The sequence below is a fragment of the Toxotes jaculatrix genome, chromosome 7 (genome assembly GCF_017976425.1).
Source record: "Toxotes jaculatrix isolate fToxJac2 chromosome 7, fToxJac2.pri, whole genome shotgun sequence".
Lineage (NCBI taxonomy): Eukaryota > Metazoa > Chordata > Actinopteri > Toxotidae > Toxotes > Toxotes jaculatrix.
The window spans coordinates 28,881,127-28,894,313 of NC_054400.1; the positions used below are offsets into that span (position 1 = coordinate 28,881,127).

Genomic DNA, 13,187 nt, shown 5'->3' on the forward strand with positions numbered 1-13,187 from the left:
ACTATCTTGTCAAAGCACTGCCATGTCCATAAAGAAATGGTTTTCCTAGCGTGGTGTGGCCTGCAGAGTCCTGACCTTACCACCATCCAACACCTTTGAGATGACCAGGAAGGCTGGCTGGAAGCCAGGCCTTTTCACCCAGCATCAGTGCCCCACCCGCTTTGTGTGGCTAAAATGGGATCAAATCCCCGCAGCCAGGTTTCCAGACACTAGAAAGCCTTAAACCAGAAGAGTGAAGGCTGCATCACATTAATGACCATGGCATTATAATCACATGTTCAGCGATGACCTCAACAAGTTGCCATTTAATTAAGTGGCTGACAATATTAACTACTGTAATGCCTCAGTAGTTACAGGAGGTGATAGTGAGGTGATGGTGAGTCACTGTAACATCCAGTCTGCCCTCGTTCAACATGAGAAGATGAAGAAGTAGTAACTGTTGCCTAAGCTGAGCTGTTGATGCTCTAGCTGCTCCAACTCTCTCTCACCTTCCTCCTCTTCTCCTGCCAGCCTTTCCAGTCTCAGTGACTGAGCAGACTGTGAGTGAAATCTTCATTGTCAGTTTAACAATAACTGAAGAAAACAACCCAACAGTTACATAATCAGACTGCAGGGGAAACCTGTGTGGAAAGCATTATTCCCCAAATCCACGCAGGTTTGGCAACATGTCAACAACTGGTCTGTGCTCAGGTTAAATTAATTCAAGCTAAGGTTAGCTCAATGTGAGCATGAGGGTTGAAACTTGACTGGGATTGGCCAGTGAGTCCCCCAACACCCATACAGCACACGCTCATGTGCTCCCTCAATGACAGGTCCACAGAGAGGGCCGCTGAAAACTTTTTTTACGGTCCACTGATGTGGCAGTCCACAGCAATTGTCCTCATGTGCCTGATGGTCAGTCTGACTATGACTGGGGGGTACACCTCGTTGTTTCTTACAATAAGGGTGGACACCCCAGCTCCCTAGCAACAGGCTGGTTTTCTTCTGACAGTGAAGACATGTTGATGGGAAACTTTGGTGAATTCAGCACAGTGAGAAAACCTAACCTAAGTTTGTTTACCCACAGCATCTTATAACATTCATTAATACAAGTACTATAAGTTTACATGCTCATGAGTGACACTTTGTGTGCATTAATTATCAGATGTTACAGAGCATCAGAAAGGTCTATTTGAAATCTCCCCATTTAAATGTATTCATGGATTTCACAAAGGCACATGAGTACATTAGGCTTAGTTACAATATTCACTAGATCAGTATATGGACCCAGCTGTCAAATCAGGTTTACAAAGAGCTACATCCACTCACTGTGTTTCAGTCAGAAACACAATTTATTTGTCTGTACTGCAAGTAGCCATTTGGCTGTCATCACTGCCCACACTGTGGAGCAGTATGGATCCTCAGACCATAAAAATGTGATGCTATCAGTTTCCCTTTTACTGTTACACAGTGTCAACATTGTAAATCAAGCATCATGTGAGTGCTAACAGTAACAGGGCTCCTATCAGTGTCTGTCAGGACATGATACAAGCAGAATGAGCTCTCTCAGCGTTTCAGTAAATGATGTAACTACACAGGTCTGTTTTATGTGGCCAGTGAGTGTAAAGTGAAGGTGAAGATTCATAAATGGGACGTTCAAAGGTAGATGAAGGTGGAGAAATAATCTGCTCCCACATTAATTAACATTAAACAGTGAGTCAGAGTGGGTCCTTTCATGTCTGTGTGCTTGCACTGACATCTAGTGGTCATTTCTCACACGTGGACACTTTTATTATAACCATTTCTAAGGTATGTGGTCTAACATGTTTGATATTATGTTCCACCTGTTATTGGGAATGGGGAAAGTGAAGACTAAAAATGAATTGAAGTTAAATGTATATTTAAGAAAGAGAGAAGGATCAGGTTTACCTAAGGTGAGACACACACAGTTCTCTTATGTAACAGTCTCAATTTCAGTTGCATTGGGGTAGAATTACAGGGTAAAAACACAGCAGGGTAAAACAGCAGGTAATACAACAGGGTAAAACAGTAGCAGCATGGGCAGGTAAATATATTCAGTCTGATTAATGCAAATTCAAGGGAGGTTTGGAGTCAGATTCAAGGACATCAGTGTGGTGCACCCCAAGAAACAAGGAAAGACAAGGAAAGACTGACTCGATAATGGAAAATGACTTATATTGGAAAATAAATAATTTTACACTTTGAATAAAACATACTAGGAGACAGGAGAGAAGAGGGGATTTAGTACTGTTTACAACTATGAAATGAAACTCACACTGCAAGCTCCCTATTCACAGACAGTCTGCTTGAATATTTGATAGCAGCACACATTCATCAAACACTGCACAGAGCACCATTAATGGAGGACAAACACTGATTCATAATGAATCTGAATGAATATGTCCCGGGGTTAAACTGAACTCTCACGTGCTCTGACTGCTGTTTTAGCAGCAGCTCATGGTGTCGGATGTGAATGGTGAGGGGCTTCACATTTCATTTGCTTTCATCTGCATATCTTCACCAGCCATGACCTCACATTGCTTCGTGTGAGTCACTGCATTTCAGAGGCAAACAGGTTGGAGAGTCTGTTTACAGCAGCAGTCACTGCAGTCACTAGTAGAGACAGCAGTGATGTGGAGGCTCCACACTTTCTCTCTTCTCTCTCGTCTTTAGTCTGTCGCACAAACACAGCACCTCTTCCTCACCGTGCTGGATGTCCAAGTGTTCCTCAAACCAAATGTTTGTCATCAGCTTGTCACCTCTAAATGAGCAGCAATGTGCTGACCTGAGATGAGGTTTCCTAGCACTGCTACTATTCCCTCACAGGCGAAGGACAAAACACACTCACCCCAAAAAGTGTTCACTGATGGCATGTTTACCAAGACGCGCCAGCAACATCTCTGCTGGCCCATCCAACCTCTGCTTCTCAAAACTGTGTCTGCCTCTGTTTGCAACAGCTGCATTGTTGACCACTTTTATTTTGACTTCTGTTCCACAATATGGTCAGTTACATCCCCACGTCTCGTGTCTGAGAACAAAACTCAGCCTGTGTTCACGTCACTTAGCTTCTGCATGTTCACACCAGCCGTCATGTCTGTAAATGTATGACCATGGTAACAGCTTTCATAGTCTGTGTGGGACATTGTGCTGGGTTCAGCCCTGTGAATTTCAAGACCCTACCAGACCTGATCTGGGTCCTGACCAGGACAACTAGGAACAACTTAGCATGGATGCTACAACCACAACCAGCCACAGCTATTTTCACATACTGACTTTATTTAAAAAAAAAAAAAGGAACAAATGACCACAACAATATTGTTTTCTTTAGTGTTCTGAAGTAAATCTACTGTAAACAAACTGCGCTTCCCATCAGAAATAAATCATTATCAAATCTGATCTATTTATAAGTACAAACACGTTACAAGACAAAACACACAATCTCAAAAGGAGTCCATCAGAAAATTTGTAAACAAAAAAAAACTCGTTTCCACTGCTCGTCCATACCCTGGTTTGAGAGCACTGCTTCACATGCCCCCCCTAGGAGGTTTCTGTATTCTCGCTCATTGCAGTCAGGTACTCAGCTTGCGTATGAGGAGGTGGTTGGGCCCTTCGTTAGTGGCTTTGATGATTTTCCAGGCATCGTGGTGCATGAGGCCCTCCAGAGAACAGCCGTTGATAGACAGGACCTCATCACCGACTTCAATAAGCCCCGACAGCTCTGCAGCACCTCCTGTTGGAGAGGAGTACAGCAAAGTAAGAGTTCAGCCTAACTGTTGTATCCCAACATATTCAAATGTATGATTCATCCCTCATTTAGGCCCCAAATTACAAAAGTGGGCAAATAATAAATAACCTTTCCTTCATGAGAGTGTTAGTTTATGGTGGTGGGGACGGTCACGACTATGGGCTGTTGTTTTATGTTCTTACAGGGGCTGGTATTATGTCGTATGAGCGTCCCACAGAAGGCAGAGAGGTGAGAGTAGAAGAAGAGGACAGTGAAGACAAAAGACTTTTCTTGAGTCTGTGATGGACAATATATGGTCACCATCTTCCCTGAACTATTTTGGTTTCTGTACCTGTGAATGTACCTTGTGAATCATAGGAGGACCACAGGTACACCACTCCAGACCACTACAAATCCTCTGAGTTTATATTTTAGATGAGCACTTTACCTTTAACATGTACATTCTGAGAGACTCATAGAGAAAAGGTCACCTTTAAAGATGCGTTTGACAATGAGAGGCCTGTCTCCGTGGCTTGAGGACTTGCCCCCCTCCAGACTGAAGCCGAGGCCAGCAGAAGTCTTGTGAAGCTCCACCGTTAAAGCACCGTCTGGGCTGATGTCCACCCCTGGGGAATATTCAACACCCAGAATGATATTATTAACACAGATCAGAATATTCTGCAATTAGTTTCACAGGTGACGAGTCAAAGAAAGGTAAGGTAAAGTTTAAAGGTTAAATTCTAAAGGCTAAACATAAATGGAAATATTATTGGAAGTAAGCTTAGGTCTTACCTGCTCCAGCTTCCAAAGACTTCTTGCTGGCTGAGTCATATCTATCAGAGACACTCAGTTCACTGTCCTTGTCTCTCCTAATGACTACTAAGGCTTGATTGGACAGCCTGGCTTGATGAAGGCATGACACAGCCTCTCCGTGGGTTTTACCCTCCAGACTGGTGCCATTTATGGATAAAATGCTGTCCCCTCTCTGGATTGTGCCTTCGAGGCTGGCTGCACCTTTGGTGAAGACCCGATGGACCTGGACACAAAGGTGCATGTTACAGTCTTACCACAGAGACAAGAGCTTAAATCAGACTCTGATTTAATTAGATTTTTTTTTATTTGGACTGATAGGACAGCTCAAAACAGATGCTTGGCAGAGGTGTGGACTCGAGTCACATGACTTGGACTCGAGTCAGACTCGAGTCATTAATTTGATGACTTTAGACTCGACTTGACAAAATGTAAAGAGACTTGCAACTCGACTTGGACTTTAACATCAATGACTTGTGACTTCACTTGGACTTGAGCCTTTTGACTCGACAAGACTTGCTACTTTCCTCAAAAACCCAAAGATTAAAAAGGATGTTATTAAGGAACGCTCTGTATCTTTCTTTGTATGTGTGCGTCTGTGTGTGTATGTGCTGTTGGCACAACATCCAATCAAATTAGATCAACGTTGTTTTGATCCGACAGCATCCATCCAATCAAATTGCAGGACAACCAATGAAGACGGACTGTCAAACAGCGCGCTAGCTGGAAAAAATGATACCAAAGATAGTTTCGTTCGGGTATAAAAACTACGAGGTGGTCAATAAAAAACGAATTGCAGTATGCAAAACGTGGCTCGAAGATTACAGATGGAGACGCAACAACTTCGAACTTCGTTCGACATCTGAAGTTGCACAAAGAAAGGTAAGTTCTGAATGAAAGCTTACATTTATTGGCTAAGTAGCTAATTTTTCTTTGCTGTGTAGCTAAATCATTGCAAACACGGTAATTCGTTGCGTCTACTGCGAGTTCACTCCCTTATTCATACCTTTGTTAAGTATTTTTTTAACAGGGCTATGGTTGAGGTACTTATACATAACATTAGTCAAGGTATCACACAGTAGACGGCGGTTAGCAGCAACGCATATTTTAGCCACCTACAAAGAGGCAAACCTAATAAAATCAAGGTCACTTTAAATGTGCGCTATATTAAGAATATGTGTACCGTTTTAGCTTGCTGTCAGACGGATTTTTCTGACAGGAAAACAAAGTTATACTGCTCGTTGCTCTTACTCTCTAGCAGTCCATTGACGAAAAAACAAGTTAGCTTGCACACGTGAGTTGCTGGTCTACGTGCTGCAACGTAACACACTAAAATACAAAATATATTATCACACAATGTTAAGATTGATATTAATAATATGAGTAATTAAGAGTAGTTTCAATACAGTTCATGTGTTGCTATAAGGGATGTTCTGACATCTGTTTAATATGCTTACCTCTTACATAATATATTATTGCTGTGTGGTTAAAAGGACTCGAAAGGACTTGAAACTCAAAGTGTAGGACTTTGGACTTGACTTGAGACTTGTCAATCTTGACTTTGGACTTGACTCGGGACTTGCCTGTCTTGACTTGGGACTTGACTCGGGACTTGAGGGCCAAGACTTGAGACTTACTTGGGACTTGCAAAACAATGACTTGGTCCCACCTCTGATGCTTGGTAACAGATGTCACATCAAAAATAAGGAGATGATAGAAATTCAAATTTCTAAATATCTGACAGTTTAATGTCTTTATTGTGCAGCATTTTCTAAGAAAGACTTCTTCATACTATAGATTATGAGTCTAAGCCCCTGTAGTAAAGTTCCTGAACATTTACATACTGTACTTACAGTTATTGCCTTCTGCTCAAGGTCAACTCCACCAGCAATACTAAAACCAAGCCCTGAGCCTTCCTCTTTACTCAGGACAACCAGATGAGTGTCGTCCTTAACCTGCAGACAGTTCACACACACAATCACTGAAATGAAATGTGAGGCAGGTTTTGTGAGTGTGTGTGTCGGTGTGGCCTTACCTCAGACACAGCCTTGGCCTCCTGAAGCAGGGTCAGCACGTGTGATTTAGCCGTTGGGGAGAACAGCAGGGTTTGCAGCTTACACTGACTCAGAGGAGAAGAAGCCAGCTCCTTTAAACTGTGGACAAAAGTCAAATTGAGGACATGAACAAAACACAAAACACAGTGTCGTGGAAGTGACATCAACTAACAGAGCAGAGCACTGACAGCAAAGCAGTGGGTGAAAGGAGAGAAAGGATTCAGAATCAGTCATTTTTCATTGAACTTCCCACCTGATGGACCAGCTGGGCTGCTGTCCATGGGTCTCTGAGGTTCTCTGAGGGGTCTCTTCAGTGGATCCAGGATCACCTTGGCTCAGCCTGTTCACATCCACCTTTGTCAGGGTTGCAGAGGTTGGAAAGCTCTCGGTCCCTGTGGCTTTTGTGAGTAATACGGGTTGAATGTCTGTCTCAGTTTTCTCTAGTCCTCTGGTAAATTCCTCTGTGCATAGTTTTTCCAGTTCAGGCATACTGAGAGCCCGGAGCTGCTGTAACCTGCTGCGGGGGAGTTTTCCGTGTTTCCTCCGCAGCACCGGAGGGGTCTGTGGCGTAATCCCATCTGGAGCTTTTTGAACTTGAGCCTCAGGATTGTCCTCTAACAGGGGAGCTGTGTTACAGCTTGAATGTGGAAACTCAAGGTTCATCAGTGTAACGTTAGAGGGGGGTTTACCAAGAAGAGGTGAGCAGGGTGTGGTAGGGATTAGATTGTCCACATAAGCACTAAAACTTCTCTGCCGTGCCCGGCAGTCAACAGAGTTAACCAAGCCCATGTAACCAGCGATCCTTTGGTTAAGTGAGGCTCTGTATGCCAGAGCATAGGACTGAATGTCACTGCTTTTAGCCACGGGCTTGTCAACGTTAGCCAGGTTTTCAAAGGATTTTATCTTATGTCGGACAGAGAAGGGATTGTAGTCTGCAGACAAGGCAAGGTTTGAGGAGAAGCTTCGCCTTTCCATCACCTTCATGTACATCCGAGATGTGCTGGACTTTAGGGTCTCACCTGTCTCCACAATAGCACTGGGTACCACATTACTTACGGTTGGATGAGCGTCTTTAGTAGAACACAGTGAATGTAATTCTGTGTTATGGACCACAGCATTGGTTTTTTCTACAGTGGAAGTGGCAGGAGAGAGCACAGAGAATAATCTTGCACCTGTGCCTCTCTGAGTGTGTTTAGAGTCTTTTGAATTCATTGTGTCATAGTGAGCCACAGCTGGCGATAATGGACCAGGTAAGGAAGACAGCTGCACCTCTATAAATGTTCTCTGAGTGGAAGGCTGGTGTGACGGACTCTGTGATTTGGCTGTTGCTTTGGAACTTAAATGGATGCTCTTCTCCTTGGCCAGTTGCACAGTTGGTGGTGTGCCCCCTGTCTGCCTGTGCTCAGGTGTAACTTGCCTTCTGTCACATACTTTGGGAGAAGAAAGGCAGCTGTTGATAGCAGGGTGGTTGCTGGTCTTCAAACAGCTGGAGGTGGTCGGTGGTGGATGGGTTGGTGATGATTTTGTCGACTGGTTCAAGGCAGCATTGGTGTTTGAAGGAACTGGACTTTCACTCCTGGTAGGTTCTTGGAGAGGCTCTTCCTGTGGTTTGCTCTTACTCTTAATACTGAGACCTTTCAGTTTGGGAACACTAGTGTTTGGTCTGATTTGAGAGTCACCCTGATGTTTAAAGATACTGCTCCACACAGGACAGTCGGAATTATCAAGGAGTTTCTGCTTCAGTGAGGAGCTAGCATTGGAGTTTAAATTGGTTCCACATTTTAAGACTTTTTCTTTGTTTATCACTGATGCTAACTCTCTGGTATCTGATCTGCTGATGCATGAACTTGAGGTCTCTGATTCCACCGGAGGTGAAAGGGGTGTTTTTGTATTCAAATGCTTCAGTAAATCTGAGGTCAGAGAGGCATCTGCATTCAGATTGGCAGTAGTACCCTGTGTGACACTGTGGCTATCTGGTGGGGACGGGCAACCAGGACTGGATGCCATGCATACTTCAGCTTTGTCACAGGGTTCACTGGCACTGCTAAAGTGGCACTCTGCAGAAGACACAGGTGTTGTGCTGTTGGAAAACTGGCATGGTTGCTCCGTAGAGGAGACACTGAACAACTGAGAAAGCTGCAAGCGCTGGGCTGTTGTCACAGAGTTTTCTTTCTTTCTCTCCGAGGAGACCTGCATCAGGTCAAAGGTCTGATCCAGGTCTGTATCTTGACTTCTGGCAGGCAAAGACCCATTTGGTGACTGTCCACCAGCGGCAGCTTTCTGGGCATCGCAAGAACAAAATTCCACTTCCTCCTCATCTGATGCGGGTTCAAGAAGACTTCCACCACTGTCAGCCACCTTACTGACCACCAGACTGCTGTCAGTGGTGGAGTCACTGTCTGAATCACTGTCATCTTCTGTGGGGTACATATATTTAGAACCCGTGTTTTCCTTTGTCTGGTTCACAGGTGTTGTCACACACTTTTCATTTTCTGTAGAGACAGAGCAGTCCAGGGAAGTGGACTGTACTGGAACCTGAACCCCAGCTTCCTCAGGCGGGGTAACAGTATTCTGGCTAGAAGAGCCGGATACAGGCTCATCAGATGATGTTTTGTAGGGGGATTCGGTGTGTGTATTTTGATCGCTGCAGACACTAACATCTACCAAAATGTCATCTATGTTGGTGACAGGTATTTGAAAGTCACAGTCTGTTTGGGTTGCGTTTTTGGAGTTTCCTGAATTTGCATTTATTACTTGTCCTTCATCAGACGTCCCCTGAACAACTCTGGCTGTGTTCAGCCTGATGGGCCCGTCACTGCTTCCTGATGACATTATCAAACTGGACAGTCGATCTACAGCTGGAACCAGAAATGAAAGTGCTGAGTTAATCATTAGACGTGACATGTGAAGGTTTTTCGTAAAAACAAAAAGAAGGCAGTGAAGTTACACACACATCTTAGAATAAATGAACACAAGAAGAATATGCAGGGTGAGGGTTTTTCAGTTATGAAGTGTCAGTTTGGTTAGTCTACTATTTATCTAGAAAGTCTATGGAGACCATTACACTGAACCACTGGCATCGCACTTGAAAATATTCTACACACTGCATGAAAATCCATGAAAAGGATCCGTGTGATGTCTTGATAATAAACAAACTCAAAACCTCATTAATGAGGAGCAACAGAAGCATCAATGAGAGGGTTGACAAACTGATATCCCTGGATCAGAACAATAAAAAAACTGAACGGTAGTTGTGGGAATACAACAATGGTCTGGTAGACAGAAATAAGTGATTAGTTCAGAAAGATTAGTTACACATCTTCATATTTATTCAGATGCTAAACGACGCTACACGACTTAACTGGAGACACTGCTGTGGTTGCTCCAGGATGTCACCTGAGTGTTTATTCTATTGCTGTCTCTTATGTTACAGATTAGGACAGGAGGAGGGTAAAGAGGAGGACTCATCAGTTTATCAACTACAGAGTTAAAAATTGACAGGAGAGATAAAAATCTTCACTGTGGAAAATCACTATGAATCCCTATTAAATTAAATACTACAATTCACCAGCAATTCCAAATTTTATAAATAACAGGTAGATGTTGGACATTTTTTTTTACAAAAAGACTGTAACATAATAACTCCTCCCCTCTGGTGACAGAGAAACAGTTGATCCACAGCAATGTCTCTACTACACTAAATTAAAATGTTCATTATGCTACTTTAAAACCAGCAATTATTAAACTACATAGAAAGCATACAGGGTAGTTAAACTACAGGGTAAATCTAGTATAACTAAAGGTAAAATATACTGTATAAGATAGTCACCATGGATAGAAAGCCAGAAGCTTGCAGGTTGCTTTGGGGAAGTGAGTGAGGGAGGGTTGATCCTACACCTTAGGTTGGCATAAAAGGGAAAAACACGGTGCTCTATTTAAAGGCATACTGAGCAGCATTCTGCCACTAATGACTTGTAAACACAAATTAGAACAAGCATAATTACGCTCCACCACATCACATGTAGGTGCAAGGCTTTAGAAAACAGCACTGGTGAATAACATCTGCCAGCTTCATCAAACCACAGGTTTATTTAAAGCCCAACTGAAATCATATTTAGTCACCTCCTTTAGCAGTCAGACATAATGTCTATGTGGTTTTTTTTTTCATCACTGTTAATAATGTTTTATCATTGAAAGGAAGAAAAATGGTCTTTAGGGAAATATCAGAAATGTTTCCTATCTTTGGCTAGAAGGGTGTGTCTATGTTTGACTGACAGCAGCTGCAGGGTGCGTTTGTGTCTGCGTTTGATTGACAGCAGCTGGAGGGGTGTGTCTGTGTTTGATTGACAGCAGCTGGAGGGGTGACACACATCAGAATCTGAAAAGAAAAAAGGTTTTTTTTTTTGCAGGTACGTTTACATGCTGTCATGTAATGTGCTGCAGCTGAGCAGCTAATTAACAGTCCGACCTGCAAACTGACGTTAGCAGTGCTAACTCTTCTGTGGTCGGTGGCTTGCTCACCAAGATAAGGTGCAGGACAAGATGTGTTTGTAAGCAAGTTAAGGAGGAGATTTTAGATTTGATTGGATTTATGTAAACAAGTTCTCTTGTCTAAGTGGACAGGTCAACTAACAATATTCTGACAAGTTAATGCTAAGACATATGTTGGATATATGCATGTTGGAGCAGACAAAAATACACGCAATTAGATTGCAGTTGGACTTTAAATAGACAACATCTTGATCCCACTTACAGTAATAGAGCTATGAATTTAAAGGCTTAACACACATCGAAACACAAAGGTTTACAACACTGTAAGGATGGCTTGAGGGCCCTTGTTTGTGAATGAATCTGTAGTACAGCATACCAGGTCATACCAGGTTAAACCCAGGTGGGAGGGCTGCAGGTCTTTTCATTTACTTGTTTCATTTTGAATTTTTTTACTGATATGATATTCTAACCAGCCAATCGGCTGGCCAGGCCACTAAGAATTCTGCCAGACTTAGAAAATCCATATGTGTATATATGTAGAGAGTGAGCCCAGCTGTGTAGCTAAGTTACAACAGATGTATTTGCAGTTCTGAGCCAATCATATGCTAGGTTGACATGTGCCAGAATTTACCTTTAAGAATATACTGTTATGTTCTAAGTTTGCTGACTGACTAACAAAGGATGCTGCTGGATAATATCATATTCCACTGGTGCCAAACTTTTTTTTTTCTTGCTGGACTCTCAGGACCCTGGAGGACCCCTGCTCTCCCAGCACAGTGGTCTACACATCAAAGCGTAACCCCACAAAGGACCACATCATAACAGCAGCATCCACACTGGTGATGGATCACCTATAACTCCAGAATAAAATGATTCTAAATCAGAGTCTTACCTGAAACTGGTCTCTTGACTTCCAAGGACAGAGTCATAGGGAGGTTGTGCATCAGCTCACAGATTTCCTGGTAGCTGGACGAGCACACCAGCTTTTCTCCAATTTTTACAATCTCATCTCCAGGACACAGCTTGGCTGAAGATTCCTGGAAATACAATTAAACAAAGGAGATAAAATTGAACCGGGGCTGAAGACACAAGCAGCATTCAATGTTTTTATTCTTTAAAGAATTCAAACTGATTCAATCGCTGATATTGGACTGGTATGAAGACGTACCCTTTCTGCTGCACCGCCAGGCTTTAACCCAATGATGACAACTTTCAGAGGGGACGACATAATCTCCAGGTCAAGCCCAAAAGACTCGTCCTCACATCTCCTCAGGGTCACGGTGTCGATGGCACACACAGCCATGAGCTCACTGGTATCTCCCTTCTTACAGTGGGGTGCTGACCCACCTGTGGTCCTGGGGTTTCTTCCACACAGTGTGGGATGGGATGATGGGGGTTGGGACGGGGCCGTGCACGGAGAGGGGTCATCAGCTTTTGCAGACTTTTGCTGCTGGGGCAGGTTTGGCGCTTCAATGCTCATCATACTTTTGACCCGCGTCACTGCTTTATGTTCAAGCTTCGGGGAGCGCTTCGACTCCATTTGTCCATCATCTTGGTTTGTACAGTTCTCACTAACAATGGTCAGATTGCTGGATGCAGAGCCCACGCTGCTTGCCCCCCCTGCTTTGTAGTCAAAGGAGCAGCGGATGGGCATGAAGGGTGACTCAGAGCCAGGTGATTCAGACTTATCGGCAACACGATGTGAGAAGCTACCACAGAGTGGTGTTGTCACGTCACTGCTTTCACACTTCTGCAAATCCCCACCGTCTTCACTGTCTCCATCTACATCTAACGATGAAGTAGCAGATGTAGCAATTACAGCTGCTGAATCAGTGCTGGAGATACGGGGTGTCTGAGCATCAGTGTTAACAGAGTCCGATTTTGTTGGTCTGTGGAAGCGCCCAGTGTTTCCTGTGTTGTCTGAGTCCTCATCATCACTGAGCTCATCTTCAAAGCACATCACCCGTCGCTGACGGAGAAGTGGGCTTCGCACCGAGGTGGGGCTGGAGACAGCAATGGGCTGGCAAACCGTCTCTACATGGTGATTAAGAGCGACGGGGGCCTTGTCTTGTGATGCGCTGTACACGGGGCCACTCTCCGCTTCTGTT

General features: G+C 43.7%; 1 protein-coding gene across 2 annotated transcripts in view; it reads right to left on the reverse strand.

Annotated features, from left to right (window-relative positions):
• Positions 1-3,314: 3,314 nt before the first annotated feature.
• pdzd2 (PDZ domain containing 2) overlaps positions 3,315-13,187 on the reverse strand; it is a 35,559-nt gene continuing 25,686 nt past the window's right edge. For both annotated transcript variants that reach the window (XM_041043138.1, XM_041043137.1), the window contains exons 19-26: positions 12,248-13,182; positions 11,972-12,116; positions 6,842-9,446; positions 6,570-6,687; positions 6,388-6,489; positions 4,517-4,760; positions 4,216-4,350; positions 3,315-3,730 (exon numbers count right to left, since the gene is read on the reverse strand). In XM_041043138.1, the coding sequence (XP_040899072.1) occupies positions 3,570-3,730; positions 4,216-4,350; positions 4,517-4,760; positions 6,388-6,489; positions 6,570-6,687; positions 6,842-9,446; positions 11,972-12,116; positions 12,248-13,182 (4,445 nt within the window). In that variant the 3' untranslated portion in view covers positions 3,315-3,569. The remainder of the gene's footprint in view (positions 3,731-4,215; positions 4,351-4,516; positions 4,761-6,387; positions 6,490-6,569; positions 6,688-6,841; positions 9,447-11,971; positions 12,117-12,247; positions 13,183-13,187) is intronic.